General features: G+C 39.4%; 1 protein-coding gene across 4 annotated transcripts in view; it reads right to left on the bottom strand.

Moving 5' to 3' along the window:
• Nucleotides 1-11737: 11737 nt before the first annotated feature.
• Nucleotides 11738-17065, bottom strand: part of E2F3 (E2F transcription factor 3) — a 66163-nt gene continuing 60835 nt past the window's right edge. For 3 of the 4 annotated variants that reach the window (XM_032462571.1, XM_032462572.1, XM_032462574.1), the window contains exons 6-7: nucleotides 16319-16454; nucleotides 11738-15137 (exon numbers count right to left, since the gene is read on the bottom strand). In XM_032462571.1, coding sequence (XP_032318462.1) covers nucleotides 14875-15137; nucleotides 16319-16454 — 399 coding nt within the window. In that variant the 3' untranslated portion in view covers nucleotides 11738-14874. The other variant, XM_032462573.1, reaches the window with a different exon arrangement.

The following is a 17065-nucleotide window of genomic DNA, read 5'->3' as shown; positions in this document are numbered from 1 at the left end:
CTACAGTTTTGCCGCGTTGGGTAGAATCACACTACTACTCGCCTTTGTACCAGAAACGGTGTCTCCTGGGGCAAGCGAGGAGCCAGGATGGCCGGGGCTCTGAAGCTGCCTCTGGCGGATGAGGTAATGGAATCCAGGCAGGTGCAGGACTTGGATGCTAGCCTGTCCAGGGTTGGCCTGGAACCGGGTACTGGTGCCTGTAGCCTATAGAGTTGAATGACATCTTCCTAGACCCTGCACCTTCTGAATCACAAAGGCAGGAAACAAAATTAAGCAGATTCGGGGGTGGGTTGTAGCGAGGAAGAGATGTATAGAGTTAAAGCAGCTGTCTTAAGTTAGGGAGAAGAAACTTGTTTCTTTTGTTTTGAGTAGTGTGTATTGTGGAAGAAAAGGAAAAAAGATTGTAGGCAGCGTCGAGAAAAATGGCCCTTGATTAGCCACCAATGGTTGTTGACAGGCTGTTGTGCAGTGTGGGTGACTTGGAGATTGTTGTGTGTCTATGTGTGAGTTGGTTGCACAGGGCTTGTGTGAAGAAGAGGCCACAGTGAAATGTGGGAGGTGTCTAGGGAGTTGGGGCTTTATGATGAACATTGGTTGACCGCTTGTTGGGAGGAATTGTGAGACCTTAGCGAAGAAGTCCACACACCTGTATCTTAACCTGCTTTAAGGCTTTACTTGATTCTAGGAGTTCTGACTTCTGAAACATAAGCTATGAAATGAAAAAGTATCAAAAATAACTTTAGATGGTGTCTAGACCTTGCATGTATCAAGCCAAATATTGATAATAAATGAAACTCTCTTTTGAAAGCAAAAAAAAAAAAAAAAAAAAAAGAGAGAGAGAGAAGCTAGACAATTAAAGGATGAAAGGTAATACAGATCACATAGCATTCTCCCCCAAAGTACAATAAATGGGGGAAAAAAGAGCAGAGGCCCAAAGAAGGTTGTAAACTGAGTTGAATGGCTATTTCCAGAAAATCATTAATAGTATATTGTTTGTCTCTGCTCTTCCATCAGTGCCTACTGGAATAGCTGGAATTGGAACAGTAAGGTCCAAGATACCAAATACTAACCCTGGGTCAGGAGGGGATTTGGGCTCGGGAGTAGGAGGTTGTGCCGGGCAGGTGTCTCCAAGCCAAGTTTCACACTGGTTGTGAGAGCCTGGCAAACAGTGGGCCGGAGAGAGGGAAGATGTAAAAGAAAGCAAAGGTAATATGATGTTAGCTGTGGAATCAAGACAGAGGCAAGAAAGAGTCAGTCAGCAAGAATGGCTCAGAAAGGATGTTCTTACGGGAGTTTTTTGCCCAGTGTTCTCACAAAATGACTACCAAAGGGTCAGCGTGTGCAGCACTGTGTCCGTGGCTGTTCCTGCTCTCATCGGCCTCTACCCTGTTGGCACCTGTCCGACTAACGAGTTGTGCCTGGGGCCTCTGGGAAGGGAACTGAACTCAGCTGGAGAAGGGGCCTGGAGGAAAAGCTGTTTTTATCCAGGGTAGTTCCTGGCACTCGGTTTGCACATAACAACACTTCAGAGAAGAGTTAAGCAAAGCACTCCATGGTCCTGCTGAGGTGAAACTCTCATTTTTTCTGTCTCCTTCTAAGATTTCTGTTTCTGATTTAATTCTTGGCTTTTCAAAAAAAATAATGAATTGCAAAGCTTTGCCTTTCCTTTAATTCTACCCGATTTTCTATTTTTATCTTTCTTTCAGAAGGCTTGATTGCAGTGCACAGCACAGGAAAAAGATTAACTCAATCTACGGTGCATTAGTAATACATCAGGTAATGAACTATCACATTGGTACTCTGAAGGCCAGTTGTTCTCAAAGACCCTGTCAATCCCTTACCTTTATCTTTCTGGTATTTTGGGGCCCAATCTCAAAATTTAAAAAAAAATGTGTAATAATTTTACATACAAAAATATTAATGCAGCATGAATGTGAGTTTTGATGCTTAATAATGAGATGAGCACCTGTGAACTCAACATCTAATTTTAAGTATAAGGTACCAATACCATTGTACCAAACCATGTTCAATTTATAAACATTGTTTTCATCATGCTTTTGGTGTTTTCTTAAGTCATCACCAAAACAAAGGGAATCTAGATTTTCTTCTATTTAATCTTCTAGAAGTTTTATGGATTTTGTTTTACATTTAGGCCTATGATTAATTTGGAGTTAATTTTTGTGAAAGAGGTTAAGGTTGTGTCTAGATTCTTTTTTTTTTTTTTGACATGAGGATGTCCAGTTATTTTAGCACCATTTGTTGAAAAGACTATCCTTTCTCCACTGGATTGCCTTTGTTCCTTTCTCAGTGACCAGTTGACTATATTTCTGTGGGTCTTATTCCTGGAGTCCAGTCTGCTCCACAGATCAATTTGTCTGTTGCTTCACCAGTGCCATGCTGACTTGATCACTACAGCTTTATAATAAGTCTTCAAGTTGGTAGTGTCAGTCTTCCAACTTTGTTCTTCAGTTTTCTGTTGGCTATGCTGGGGATTTTCCCTCTCCATATAAAATTTAGAATCTCTGTTGATATCTACAGAATAACTTGATCTATAGATTTAACTCAGACTTGGGATTGAGTTGAATCTATAGATCAAATTGGGAAGAACTGATATCTGAACAATTTTTAGTCTTCCTATCCATGAACATGGAATAGCTTTCCATTTATATAGATCTTTGATTTCTTTTATCAGAGCTTTGTAGTTTTCCTCATGTAGATCTTATACATATTTTATTAGGTTTATACCTAAGTGTTTGCCAGCTCTCTTTCTAGTATTTATTTCTAATTCAATTCCACTGTGGTCTGAGGACCACTGTATAATTTCTGTTCTTTTAAAAAATGTTAAGGTGTGTTTTGTGCTCCAGAAAGTGGTCTATCTTGGTGAATATTCCATGTGAGCCTACTGTTGTTAGATGAAATTTTCTATAGATGTCAATTAAGTCTAAGTTATTGATGGTGCTATTGAGTTCCGCTGTGTCCTTACTGACTTTCTGCCTTTTGGTGTCAATTACTGATAGGTATTGAAGTCTCCAACTAGTAGTGGGTTTGTATATTTCTTCCTGCTGTTCTATCAGCCTGATGTATTTTGACACTTTGCTGTTGGGCACCTACACAGTGAGGACTGTTTTACCCTTTGGAGTTTTGACCCCTTTATCATTATGTAATGCCCTCTTTATCCCGGATAACTTTCCCTACTCTGAAGACTGCTCTGTCTGAAATTAATATAGCTACTCCCATTTTGTTTTGATTAGCATTTGCATGGTATGTCTTTCTCCATTCCTTTATTTTCAATCTGTCTATCTTTATATTTAAGGTGGATTTCTTATAAATAACATGTAATTGGCTCTTGTTTTTTAATCTACTCTGACAGTTTCTGCTTTCAATTGGTGTATTTAGACCATTGATATTTATAGTGATTATTGACAATAGTTGGATCAATATCTACCACGTTTGTTACCATTGTCTATTTTTGCCTTTTTTTTTTTTTTGTCTCCCACTTTTTTTCTTTCTTCTCTGGTTTTAAGTGAGCATTTTGTATGATTCCATTCTTCTTCTGTCTTATATAAATTATGCTTCTTTATAAAAAATTTTTAGCTGTTTTCATAGACTTTGTGGTATACATTTATAACTAATCTAAGTCCATTTTCAAATAACACTACTCTGCTTCACATGCAGTACTGATATGTCATAACACACTATCTCAGTTCCTCTCTCCATCCCTTATAACACTGCTGCCATTCGTTTCACTTATCCATAAGCTACAATCATCTAACATATGGTTGCCAGTTATTTTGGACAAGCTGTTGTCTGTTAGCTCAATTATGAGTAAGAAAAATAAAATATTTTATTTTACCTTCATTTATTACTTCTCTAACAAATTTCCTTTCTTTATGTAGATCTGAGTGTCTCACATCTATCATTTTCCTTCGCTCTGAAGAATTTTTTTTTTAAAAGAACTTCTTTTAACATTTCTTTCAAGGCAGGTCTGCTGGGAACAAATTTCCTCAATGTTTACTTGTTGGAGAAAGTGTTTATTTCTCTTTTACTTTTGAAGGATTTTTTTTTGGCTATAGAATTATAGATTGATTTTTTTTTCTTTTAACACTTTAAGTATTTCTCTCCACTCTCATCTTGCTTGCATGGTTTTTCTGAGAAGTCCAATGTAATGCTTATCCTTGCTCCTCTATGGATAAGGTATCCTCCCCACCTCCAGCTTCTTTTAAGGTTTCTTCTTTGTCTTTGATTTTCTGCAGTTTGAATATGATATGCCTAGGTGTAGACCTTTTATCCCTGTTGGTGTCCTGTGAGCTTCCTGGATCTGTAGTTTGTTGTTTGTCATTATTATTGTAAAATTCTCAGCCAGTATTATATAAAGCATTTTCTTCTGTTCCCTTTTTTCTTTCTTCTTCTGGTATTCCCATTAAGTGCATATTGCACCTTTTGTAATTTTCCCACTGTTCTAGAATTGTCTGTCTCCACTCTTTTTTTTAAATTTTCTTTTCTCTTTGTTTCTCAGTTTAAGAAGTTTCTATTGACACAGCTTCAGGCTCATTGATGCTTTCCTTGGCCATGTCCAATCTATTGAGTTCATCAAAGACATTCTTCATATTCTTCAAGGTTTTTTTCTTTGTTTGTTTTGTTTTTTGTTTTTTTCTTTGTTTGTTTTTTGGAAGGGGGAAGTAATTTGGTTTTTTAAATATAGTTTTTATGGGGGTACTGAGGATTAAACCCAGGACCTTGTGCATACTAAGCATGCCCTCTGCCACTGAGCTGTACCGTCTCCCTTGTTTCTGTGTTTTTAAGTTCTAGTATTTTCCTTTGAGTCTTAGAGTATCCATCTCTCTGCTTACATTTCCCAACTGTCCGTGTATGAAGTCCATTTTTTTTTTCCATTAGAGCCCTTAGTATCTTAATCACAGTTATTTTAAATTCCCAGTCTCACAATTCTCAAACCTCTGCCATACCTGAATCTGGTTGTGTTGCTTGCTTTGTCTTTTCAAACTTTGTTTTTTGCCTTTTAGTATGCCTTGTAATTTTTCTCTGGAATTCAGGCATTATATATCAGGCAAAAGGAACTGCAGTAGATAGGTCTTTAGTGTGAGGTTTTAAGTTTGTCTGGCTAGGAGGTAGGCTGTGTGTACTATTTGCTATAGCTGTGGTGTCAGTGGCTAAAATTTCCTCTACTGTCATTTTTATCTTTCCTGTTGTCTTTGAGTTTTCCTAGAAACTCATTTTTAAAAGAGTCTGAGACTCGCAGTTCTTTCCATTGCCGTCCTCTATTCTGTACACAGCCCTGCTGATGTGGTGGTATGGTGTGGGAGATGGGAGGCATTCTGGGATCTTATGATTAGATTGCAGTCTTTTAGTGCCTCAGGCTGTGACCTTCACAAGCTTCTCTGCCTTTTTCCCCCATAGGATGGGACAGGAAGGCTAGAAGGGACTGGAATTGGATATTTCCTTTCCCTGATTTCACCTAAACTCTGGCAAAATCCACATTGGATAGGCTCTGGCAAAACAGTTTTCCTTGAGGGCAGACCTTTGTTAGGGAGAACAGAATAGTCTGAGCATACTTCAAAATAGTTAACTTTTCTCCTCCCCTTGCCAGAAGCAGGAGGGAAATATTCTCAGATCTTCACCCTCAGGTCCTTCACCTTACGGCCCACAATGCCTAAAACATTTTATTATCTGGCTCTTTACAGAAAAAAAAAATCCGATCTCTTCTCCCCTTCTCTCTTTCCCGATTTCCCTCCTGGAGGGAGAACTAGTGAAAGTGTAAGGAACCCCGAGACTGGGTCCTCGGGAGATTCTCTCACACTGGGGGGCAGACCCCACAACCTGTCAGTTACCCTTCAGGTTTTCATACCAGTTGCTGGTTCCAGTGGCTGTTTCTGAGTAAGGTTTGGTTCTCTGGATTTGCCTGCTTCTCCAGTTTACAGGGTGGTGGCTTGTCCTAGACCTCAGTTCTCTCATGGATCTAAGGAGAGTTATTGATTATCACATTGTTTAGTTTTTTTCTTGTTGGGAGGGCAGGAGGGGCGACGTCTACACTCTACACGTTGGACCCGAAACCACCCGTCTCCTCTTTTTGTGCAACCTGTGAGCTGAAAACAATTTTTACATTCGTAAAATTGTTGGAAAAAATCATAGGATGAATATTATTTCATGACAAGCAAAAACTACATGAAAATTTTAGAATTCATAGTTTTTATTGGAACACAGCCACGCTCCTTTATTTACTTACCGTTTATGGCTGCTTTCACACTATAGAGGCAGAGTTAAGTAGTTTTGACAGAGATCTTATGGCCAACAATGCCTAAAATATTTATTATCTGGATTTTTACAGAAAAGAAATTTTTTTCCAATCCCTGCTGCCCATGTCTTAAAATTTCTTTATATTTTCCATCTCCTTTTCTATCTGGCTACATTCTGGGTAGTTTTGTCAGATTTACTACACCAGTTTATTATGATGTCTTTAGCTGTATCTCATCTGCTGGTTTAGCCATCATTTTGTTTTCTTTTCTTCAACAATTGTATTTTAAATTTCTAACATTTTACTCTTTTTCTAATCTGTGTGGTAGGTTTTGATCATCTCTTCTTAATCACTCATTTTTGTGTTACCATCTTCTGTTTCTTTAAGCATTTCATACATATTTATATACTGTATCTGATAATTCCATTACTTGAGTTCTTTGAGGTCTAAAACTGATGTTTGCTGCTTCTGCTGTTAATGCTGGTTTGTTTCCTTATGTATTTGGTGATCTGGACTGTGATCTTATGTTTGCTAGATACAGTCTGTGGTCCTCCATTAAGGATGTCTTGTCCAGAGAGGATATGTATTTGCTCTGCTGAAAGTCAGGGGGATGATTCTGGCCTGGAACACTAGAGCCTTCTTCCAGTTTCTCTGGTTTAATCTCAGAGTCTTAGGTTCAGTACTTCAGTCTTTCTCAGTTGACCCAGGGCTTTTTTTTTTTTCTTAATTCCAGTAACAACATTCTACATGAAATTGATAGCCAACATTAGGTTTACCTGTTGTTCCCATTTACATGCTCTGCAACCTTTCTTTTCAGCTCAGTTTTCTTTTTTTTATTCTTCTGGCCCTTAGAAATTCCCTGTTATCTCAGCAATACAATAAAACTATTTTTTTCTGTGCAATCTAGATGTTTTGTAACAAGAGGGTTTCCTGGCCATCTAACCTGCCATACTGTAAGAGCAAGAGTCGTATCCAGTTCTTTCTTCTTCACTTACAACTAATTCCCCCCCCCCCCCCCAGTTGCTGGTTTATCTCCTTCCCAGGACCAGGTAAGAGAGTTATTTCCTTCCTTATACCCCTATGGCTGCCCCTGTCTTTAACACTCACTTTATTCCCTCAATAGATACCCAAACTTTGAGTCATTTGTTATGGTACCTTCTCTTTGACTAAAGGAGCAGCCGTTCTTTGGTTTCTTGTCAAGGACAGGATTTAGCTGTGGCTCTTTTCAAGCATCTTGGGTCTCATTCTGTCTCTTTCCGTTTCTAAGCACACACAACCTCTATTCCCATTCCTAACCCATTTAAACTGCTCTCTTTGTTGACATGGTTTAATTTTTATGTACTAATGTCGTTATTTCAGATCTCTCTTGTGGAATCGCAGTGTTCTTTCTGGCTCCTTGGGTCTCCAGAGTATGGCTTACAGCTAAATGCTTTTCATCCTCTGCTTACATCACCGCCCACATACTGTTCTGTCATTTTCAGATTGATTAGTTACTTCTGCAGCTGTTGCCATCAGTTATAAATGGCTTTAGATGGAGAGACAAGGCAGATGAAAATGTAAACTGTAAAGCCCTGAACAATGCTGAGGAGTATTCAAGGATGAGAGACACAGTATAATTTAGGCTTCAGCTGAGGCAACTGTTCCTGAATTTGATTATGCAGAAAAACTGTCTTAAAGGTTTCTGAAGCTGAAGAGTAGTCTGTACAGAAAGAGAAGTCTGAGTCTTTCAAGGGGGAAATGGAACATCCTATTTAGAAGATGTGGCCAATTTGATTCTTCCTCTGTTTAAATAGAGCAAATCGATTTTTATCAAAGACTGAGGACAAAAGAACCACTGAGAAGCCCTCCAGCTTAGACTTCCAGGGATTTCCACCTCTCCTGATTTGTTGCTGTGCACTAGGCACAGAGGGTAATGATAGCATCTACCCATGAAACGTGGTATAGAAGAGCAGGAGAAGTTACAGGGCTGGTCGACAGTGTGGACACAGATCTTCCAGCTTATGTCAGTTCAGAATGATGAATTAACCATGTCAGCCAGGCTGTGGGTCTGAGACCCAATCTGGGAAGTGGCAGCTCCCTGATGTGCGTGTCTGAGCAGGGGAGCTAGGAGACCTTATAGATGCCACCAAAAGAGCATTGGACTAGGGTTCCAGAGATTTTCTTGACTGAAAGAAAAAAAAAAACTGGTCACGGAACTGTCACATGATGAAATCAGCTCCTTGTTAGGTATGAGATTGTCTTCCAACTTAAATTCTGTGATTCTGTGATTATTACCAGTTGACAGGCCTTGATTGCTTGTTTATCTTAATTCCCTGGGTAACTAAATTAAAACATGGTTTTAATTCCCATGTTTCTGTACCCTAGCCACTGAAATTGATGTAGGCAATAGAGAACACATACATCTTCCCTTTCCCCTAGGAACTGACTCTGCCTCTACTGTTACATGGTGTATACTTAGGTCCTAAAACAGCCCAGCAGAAGCACTGCCGGAGTATCCAGTGTTGTTTCTGAGGGACATCCCTGATAACATGGGACTTTCACTGTTCTGTTTCCTACAGCATTTCCCAGCCACCCCACATAGGGAACTCCAGAACTTTTTGATGGTACTCTTCACACACAAAGCATAAAGGTAATTTCTAGTGTTATAAACATTCCAGAATATTTCAATACATTGTTCTGTTTGTCTTTTCAGTCTTCAAGTCCCAGATTGAAGGGCACAAAGAAAAGCTTGCTCTTTGCATTCTGTGGATCAGTGCAACTTCCTGCTATGAGTGTTACTTCTTTTAACTTCTTATTGACTCCTGGCTGATTCATTCTAAGTAGCCTGGGCAGGAATTCTTATTCATATCCCAAGGCATGACCTACCATTTAATCTCGTCATTTTCCTTCGTGATATTTGGCTTGTAGTCTAGATTGGATTGAGGCTCCCCAGCTCCCTAGATCCTGGAAAATGAACCCATTGGTTTATTTGTGTTTGAGTTGTACCTACCTGGGCAGTCTTCTGCAGGCATGGCTGCATCCAGGTGCACAGTTCCCTAAACCACCCTGATCAGAAGCTCTCCTGATTTGTGAGGCTCTCCAGCAGCAAGGCTCCATCTTCCCTTCATTTCCATTTCTGCCTCTAACCATCTATCCTTCCATGTTTTCCAAATATGGCTTCAGAAAGAAAAATCACTTATTAAGATCTGGTCCTCAGAATTCACTTCTCCTAGCTAAAAGTTGTTTCTCTCTCAACTAGACTGTAAGCTTCCTCTTGCTGGTAGGATGTATGTCTTTTTCTATTTGTACATTGGCACCTACAATAGTGTCTGGTGTATGGCAATCACTTGATGCTCATTCAAAGAGTAACTGAATGAATAAATGAATAACTGTTTCTCTTAATAAACATTAAATGACTGAATAAATTAACTTAATAATAGGTTTATTTTCTATCTCAATATTACAGACTGATTTCTAAATTTTCCCCAGAATGAGCCCATTTTAAAACCATACTCAGGTAAGATTCTGAATTATAAACTGTAGACACATCCTAGTCATATATTCACCTTTTGAGAAGATGCAGCTCTACACAATTGATCCAAACTTATCTAGTCTAGTTTTCAGCTGTGTATAGACAATTCTTGTTTTATCCACTAGCTCCCCCCTCCCTCCTCCACCTTACCCCCTTTCAGTTATCTTTGTATCATTTTGTTCAGCTTCTATCACTGGCTTGACTGTAGAATACCTGCTGACCAAATGTGCAGATCCCTGGGTAGGATGGCAGCTGTGTTGGGTGACAGAAATCAGGTGCCTAAGCTCTGGGAAAATAGGGCTCTAGGCAGAACTAAAAATAAAACGCAAAAATGTGAGAGAAAAGAAAAAGTCCAGCACAAGGTACAAAATGAGGTAGCTCATTATATCACTGTGCTGCCTCTGGGCTTTTAATTAACTTTTAATATTCTTAAAACTCAGACTTATCTGCTAAATCTGAATAATTCATTTAAACATGTATTAGGTGCTTATTATGTGCCAGGCACTGTGGTAGGAACTTGGGACACAATAGTGAACAATACATAGTACCTCTCCTCACTGAGCTTACATTCTGGAAGAGGAGAGATAACATATAGAGGTTTGGCTTGTGATGGATGCTTTGAAAAAACATAGAGCACATATAAATCACTTAAAACAGTACTGACACTCCAATAGCCAAAAGGTGGAAACAACCCCAATGTCTATCAGGTGATAATAGAGAATTGAAAGGTATATCTATGCAATGGAATAGTATTCAGGCATAAAAAGGAATAGACTGATACATGCTACCACATGGGTGAATCTTGAGGGCATTATGCTAAGTGAAAAAAGGCAGATGCAAAAGGTCACATATTGTTATGATTCCATTTATAGGAAATATCCAAAATAGGCAAGTCCATAGAGACAGAAAGATTAGTGGTTGGTTGCTAGGGGCTGAGACTAGAAGAGGATGGGGAGCAGCTTAATGGGTATTTGGTTTCCTTTTGGGATGATGAAAATTTTCTGGCACCAGAGAGTAGTGATCATTGAACAACATTGTGCATGTATTAAATGTCACTGATGGTAAATTTATGCTATTTTTATCTTACATTAAAAAATATAGTATGTGGCATAATATAAGCATTCAATAAAACATTTTATTTTTTACAGCAAAACAAAAATCTCTCTCAATCAGGAAATTAGCTAGGTAAATAAGTTAAATTCTAATCACTGGAATGCTATGCAGCCTTTGAAGAGAGTGAACATGATCTTTAAGTACTAACATGGTAAAATGTCCAAGACGTTATTTAGCAGGAAAAAAAGCAGAAGATCAGCATATATTAAGTATGATTTATGTTAAAAATACACACGTACACTCATACACATGTTTATATATGCCTAAAAAGCAAGTGGACCAGGATACACATACGGAAAATGGGATGAACAGACTTGGGCGGGGCAGGGAATGTTTCTTTTTTGTATGTTATACTCATGTATTGATTGTGTGTGCCTGTCTATGATACATGACGTTTTCAAGTTTTTACATGATGAGCTCTGAGTTAAGCATGTGACATGGCAGTCATAAAATCCCAATTTGCTCAAAGGTAGCATCACAAGAAATACAGACTCTAGAACAGGGGAGGTAATTACTGATCTCGAGAAATAGAATTTACTGACTTCATACTCCTTATGAGGAATAAAACATGACTTGCTGTCACTTTCTCAGTGTAAAAGTCCTTCCTTCCATACCTGGAAGTGGTTTCTGCACTCTGCGGTCAGAGACATGGCAAGTTCTTCTGCTTCTCAAAGTGGTGAGCACACCACAGGGGCTCAAAATTTTTATTTTGCTTAATGTTCCCCAAATCCCAAATAAATGGTAAGGCATATGATGTTTTGAACTTTTGTTCAAACTTTCCCCTTGTTAAAAGTATGTTTTTAAAAATAAATGAAGATAAAAGCATAAGACAAACAGTAAGAAAATCCATCCACAGTCTGAACTCTTAAAAAAAAAAAATCATTTTATTGATCCTTTACCATACAAAATTTATTCAAATTACACCCATTTGAAGTGGTAAGATCACAGCTAGAGAACAGGTTACCCTGTAACAAATCTATTTACAAAATCCATCATAAAAGCTTTTTTTTTTTTACATTATATTACATATTTTCTTTTTTAAACTAGCATACAACACAAAGCTAAACTGATTAGTAGTTTGCCTACTCCCAACTTTGGGAGAAATACTTCCTTTTGACAAAATCACGTACCCCATAGGAAAAGAAATTTCCACAATCTGACAGTTGCCACCCGACTCACTCTGCAAGGCATCTTCCTTCAAATCCCTCCTCTTGTACACACAAGTTGTCATGCACACACTGAGTTCTTTCTTTTTCCTGAAAGCTAAAGCGTTAAATACTGCAATTGTATTTACAGATCTACACTGACAACAAAAATGAACACAAGAACCACCACAACAACAACAGCAACAACAAAAACAAGATAACACTCTTAAAAAATTACAAACCAGCTAGAAAATATTCTGGCAGTGTTTACAAATTAATTGCTATTTTTGTACAAAATTGCTAGATAATGAAAATACGAGTAGACTGCGTATCAACTTAAATAAAATGATTGCTACACACAAATCTGTACATATAAACACACACCTAACACTGTTTGACAGCTCGTGTTGCTCTTTATACAGTTTACTTTCTAAGGCTCACTCAGTCATAATTCGCACACTTGTAACTTTTAGCCATTTCATGTGTGAGCTTTAATAGCAGCAACTCAATGGTACCAGGAAACCTGCATACTCAGTACTTAAAGTAACACAAATACTGTAGTACTAACCCACTTTGTGTGCCGGATACTATGTCAAAAAGAAAAGGACTAATGCAAACATAACACAGTATGGACGTTTGATTAATGTACACCAGTTAAGCCCATTAACTGGGAAAACCTTATGTGTGAAGGAACTTTTAAGACTTATTAGGATTCCTTTCATTTTTAAACAATAAATATGGCATCACGTTACGAAAAAAGTTTAACGAGAAACTCAACCAAACACACAACCACCTAGCTAGGTGAGCTCAGTCTTTAGACTTTGGAAAAAAATCAGCTTTGTGCAGCTGGCAAAGAGAATTACACAAAGCTGGAAGCAGAGGCAGCTAACCAGATGAGATAAATACGGGACATGGGGAAAAGCTTGGCATAAATGGTTTCCCATACAGGAAAAAACCCCACAGTGCGTTTCCAGTAGGCACTTGACACAAAGCTCCCCCTCCCTCCCCCACCCCAATGCTTCATCTAGGACCAAGTCCAGTGTGTGTGAGGGGAGGAGGGTGGGGCTGGAGGCCGAAGAAGAAGGAGGATAATCTGCACCTTTGTTTTTCTTCTCAAACATACACCCACGCATACCTACACAAAGAGTTTAAAGTGCTGGTGTCATCTGTTTTGACCCCACCACCACTTTGCATATTGTGGAAATCTACCTAGAGTAAACTGGCTGGGGCTTTCGTGGTTTTTTGTTTTGTGTTTTTCCTAAGGGATCTATTTTCCATGTAATTAAACATATGAATCGAGTGCCTACTATGTGCCCACCACCATGTCCGGCACATAGCATTTCAATTTCACTGTTCTTTGTTTTGAGGTTTGTTTTTTTTTTTAGATGACTCCCTCATTCCCACAGTGTTTAGCATCCAAAGAATGGATTTGAGGTACTCTGCTGCATTCCCAGGGGGAGATGGCCATCTCTCCCCTGGCCAATGGGAAAGCCATTCTTGGACAGAACTGGTAGGATTTGCAGCTGACACGAAGCCTCCAACTTGGGACACCATTCTTGCAGAGTTAAGTGGGAGATGCCCTGTTCTCACCAGCTGAAGTAAATGCCACTGATAGAATGCTACTCACACAACGGGGGATGTCTCTCTCCCCAGAGGCCTCTCCATCTGACCCCATCCTGAGAAGTGGTCTCCCTGAGTGCAGTATAAGAGAGCCCTTTCCCCGGTGGCGGGGGCCCGGGGAGCCCAAGGACGGAGGGATGCACGCCTGCTGCTCCTTGGGGCTGCTGTGTCCTCTGACCTGGTTCTCTTTCCAAAGGGGCCACCCCTATCAGCGAGCGCCACTCGCTCCAGCGCCCCCTCCCGGGAAAGGAAGCAAGATGGGGCAAAGCTTCTTGCAGAGGCTGTTAAACCTTAGATCACACACATTTAGATGCTCTGATCAGTAGAGGTTCTCTACCTCTGCTTAAATAATTTGAATTAGCAAAAACCGCTTCAAAGTAAACAATTCAATTGAAATGGTGATGGGTGCCACAGGAATGCTTAAATGGCAGCTTAAAAAGAAAAATCTAAAACAATCCACAAAGAACTCCTAAGTAGGCATTTGCTACAAATCAACTTTAAACTTACAAATACGTTGTGGGCAGGGGAGTGGGAGTGGTTTATGGAGACAGGAAAATCCACAACAGCTTAGAGGGGCAGAACTTGACTATTCTTCTGTATCTGCAACAAATATTTGAAAAGTTTCTTCATCCGAAAGGCTGTGGAGGATCTCTTGACCTCCTAGTGGGACACACGGTCCATAGCTTAAACTGAATTATGACAGTAATTTAAATATTCCTAAGAAGAGCTGAAGAAATCCATTTCATACTTTTGCATGACTTCAAGTTTACAGTTCCTGCAGTTCCATTCCATATTAGCAGACCCCAAAGACATGCATTCTGTGGAGAAGGCACGGCTTGAAATGCTATTAAGGAAGATTGCTGTTTTCGAGTGGGCCGGGTGGCCAGACCCCAATCTACAGCCCATCCGTCAGGCACAGCAAGCCAGTCGGGGAGGGAGGGAGGAAAAGGACGGGTGAGAGACACCTGATTGCACATTTTCTCACTTGCCGACTCATCCAGGAGATTTTGGAGCCTGGGGCAAAGCAGGGCTTTCCCAAGGGAGCCTGCGACTGTGCGTTTAGACAATTTTTTTTTTTAATTCATTAAAATGTCAGCTTTGTTCTGAAGTTCGTCGTTTACTTCATGATACTATCTTGGAGGAAGAAGGTAGGAAGGGACAACACTGCATGACAGATGTTCTGGTTCCATAATAAAAAAATATTGGTTTATAAGGGGAGTTCACACAAAGCATAATCAACTACACATAAAGTCTTCCACCAGCGGGAGCTTTTCCAAATCATAAGCGTCAAAGAGATCACTGATGCCTTCTTCCTCCCCAAGGCTTAGCAGATAGTCTTCTTGGAGCAGGGGAGGCAGTAAGTTCACAAATGGTCCTTCTAGGTTGGAAGGAATTTGGTCCTCAGTCTGCTGTAAAAGGTTGGCTGGGGAGGCCAGAGGAGAAAGGTTTGCCATAGAGATCGAGCAATCACTATGTCCTGAGTTGGTTGAAGCCAAGTCTGAAAGGAAAAAGTTGGTGGAAACCAAAAAATAAGGCAAAAATCAAATTGATTTTTAGAGAGACTATACATGTTGCTATTATAAAAGCAGGCACCCTCTGCTAAGGACAATTAGATGACAACATGGTACAGATCACCTTTATACTAACAAGCACTGTAAGCAGTGACTCCAGTCAGCTGTTTTTTTTGGTGGTGGTTGTTTTTGTTCTGGTCTACTAATCTTTTCCAATAACTACTGTTAGCAAACAAGAATTACAAATAGCTTCAAATATTAGGGACTAAGAAGTTCAAAAAAGTCTCTCTGATATCAAGTAGTCATTCTTTAACAAAAAAACAAAAGAAAACGTGCAGACTGAAAAGTTGGCTCCCTGATAGAAATCACCAATTTTAGCTTAGTCTTTTTTGAACAACTAATTTATTAGAGACATCTCTAAAAATACAAATAAAAGGACACGTCCACTTTGAATTTTTAGGGTGGAAAAAACAAGTGCTATTCTGTTTTACCATCTGAGGTGCTGTATTTTTGCTCAATGTTAAGTCATTCTATTTATTTAAATCACTCCTATTCTTGCCACTATACTAGGAGGCAGTAGAAGAAGAAAATTAAATACACAACTCCAGTCTGAAACTGGGGAAAAAAAAAAAAAGACTGCAAAGTGCTTCCTTGGCTGTAGGGACCGTGGAGGGCAGAGGACCTAGATTTATATTTCAGGGGTTTCCCTCCCTTATTTTCTCCCCATCCCGTTGGGGGAAAAATTAAGATAAAACTTGGACAAAAGGCTTCTTTCTCTCCATACTTTTTCAGTTCCCTCTCTAATGGCCTCTGCATTATCACTCAGAGGTGTTTGGCCGAAGGTAGCTGATGATTCACCCAGACAGCTCACAGCCTCACTCCTCACTCCTCACTTCAGTTTCCCCAAACACTGTGAGGAAATGGTTTCTGCCGATAGCAAGAGCCTGAAGGGAATCCATTAAGTGGGTGGAGGAGCCATTTGCCCAAGATCATCATTTTATTCTGTAAACCATTCAGAATGCCTTAAAAAAAAAAAAACAAAGTTACCTTAATAATATTAATAACAGACATTTCTGTTTCTTGCCTAGACTTGTGGTTCTGAAACTGGATCCTTCTAGTCACCTTCATTTTAAGTACAGTTTCCAAATGACAAGAGTGGAATTTTTACCTTTGGAAGTGGGTTTAGGGATATTCCCATTGTGGTCTTGGTTGTTTGTTTTCATCGGACTGTGTGTTTCAGTCTCTTCTGGACACAAATAAACCTCAATGGGTCCTTGGGTACTTGCCAAATGTATTTGCAGGCTCTATAAACAGAAGGAGTGAGACGTTCAAACTGAAAGTTCTTTTGGAAATGAAAGCTATAGTAATTGTCATCAAAACATGGAAAGTAAGGGTAATTCTTGTTGCTCCTTTTGCTTCTCCACTGGTAGTCTACCTCAGTCAGTGACTGTTGTCCTCTAGAGCAGGGATCAGCAAACTACAGCCCAAGGGTCAATAAATAAATAAAGTTTTATTGGTAGAGTCTTGCCCATTCCCATGGTTTATGTATTGCCTCTGGCTGGTTTTTTTGTTTTCCCTGCTGTGATGGCGGAGCTGTGCAGTTGAGTAGTCCCAACAGACTGTATGTATGGCTCACACAGCCAAAAATACTTACTGTCTGGCTCTTGAAAGAAAAAGTTTGCTGACCTCTGCCCAAGAAGAGGTGATTAAAATATATAAATATATATATTCCTTGTATGCAAACTATTAAAAAGTCTTTTAAGTGTTCCAAATACACTATTTCCATGTTATTATTTCTTAACAGTAGGGCTTCATGTGGAACTTTAATAACCACTGGATGAACACTGTTCTTAAGTGCTCAGAACTGAGTTTAGTAAGAATGCAGCACACTAATGTTTAAAATTCTTCTTCATCT

Source organism: Camelus ferus, chromosome 20 (genome assembly GCF_009834535.1).
Source record: "Camelus ferus isolate YT-003-E chromosome 20, BCGSAC_Cfer_1.0, whole genome shotgun sequence".
In the NCBI taxonomy this organism is placed as follows: domain Eukaryota; kingdom Metazoa; phylum Chordata; class Mammalia; order Artiodactyla; family Camelidae; genus Camelus; species Camelus ferus.
This window is presented reverse-complemented; position numbering and strand designations above follow the sequence as displayed.